At 34.8% G+C, this 445-nt stretch overlaps 1 protein-coding gene across 1 annotated transcript in view; it reads right to left on the reverse strand.

Annotated features, from left to right (window-relative positions):
* The window catches only part of LOC102866746 (protein transport protein Sec24B-like), a gene marked incomplete at both ends in the record, with an annotated part of 18,365 nt that extends 17,920 nt beyond the window's left edge, over nucleotides 1-445 (reverse strand). The window contains one exon of the mRNA XM_006903427.1: nucleotides 261-445. Within this exon, the coding sequence (XP_006903489.1) occupies nucleotides 261-445 (185 nt within the window). The remainder of the gene's footprint in view (nucleotides 1-260) is intronic.

Below are 445 nucleotides of genomic sequence, written 5' to 3' on the forward strand. Positions count from 1 at the left end.
GGGGGGGGGGGCAGGGAGGAAAATGTGTAACAATGAATGAACGGAAATCCGAGTTCTCTATAAACTTTCATTAAAATTACAATTAAAAAAAAAGATGAACAATACTGAATTTTACATACAGAATTTCTATACAAACTAAAAGAGTGAGTGAGGTATTATCATCTCCAAATCAGGAAGTTAATATCATGTTATTTCTGAAAGTCATACAATATTTTATTCAAAGTATATTACTTAAAAAGGATTATAAAGTAAATACTTACTCTGGGCTACAATTTAATTTTCTGAGTTCTACATTCAAGTTAGGTACAGGAGCCCAAACCGGTGTCATGGGCAAAATATTCCTCTCTTGGGTAAGGTTTATAGGTCTTAAACTTTCTGGTTGTGGAGAACTCTGAAGACTCAATCCTCCTAGACTAGAGGACAGCTGGTTCACTCCAGGATACTG

The sequence above is a fragment of the Elephantulus edwardii genome, unplaced genomic scaffold (genome assembly GCF_000299155.1).
Source record: "Elephantulus edwardii isolate Elephantulus edwardi_28Jun2011 unplaced genomic scaffold, EleEdw1.0 scaffold00789, whole genome shotgun sequence".
NCBI classification, from domain to species: domain Eukaryota; kingdom Metazoa; phylum Chordata; class Mammalia; order Macroscelidea; family Macroscelididae; genus Elephantulus; species Elephantulus edwardii.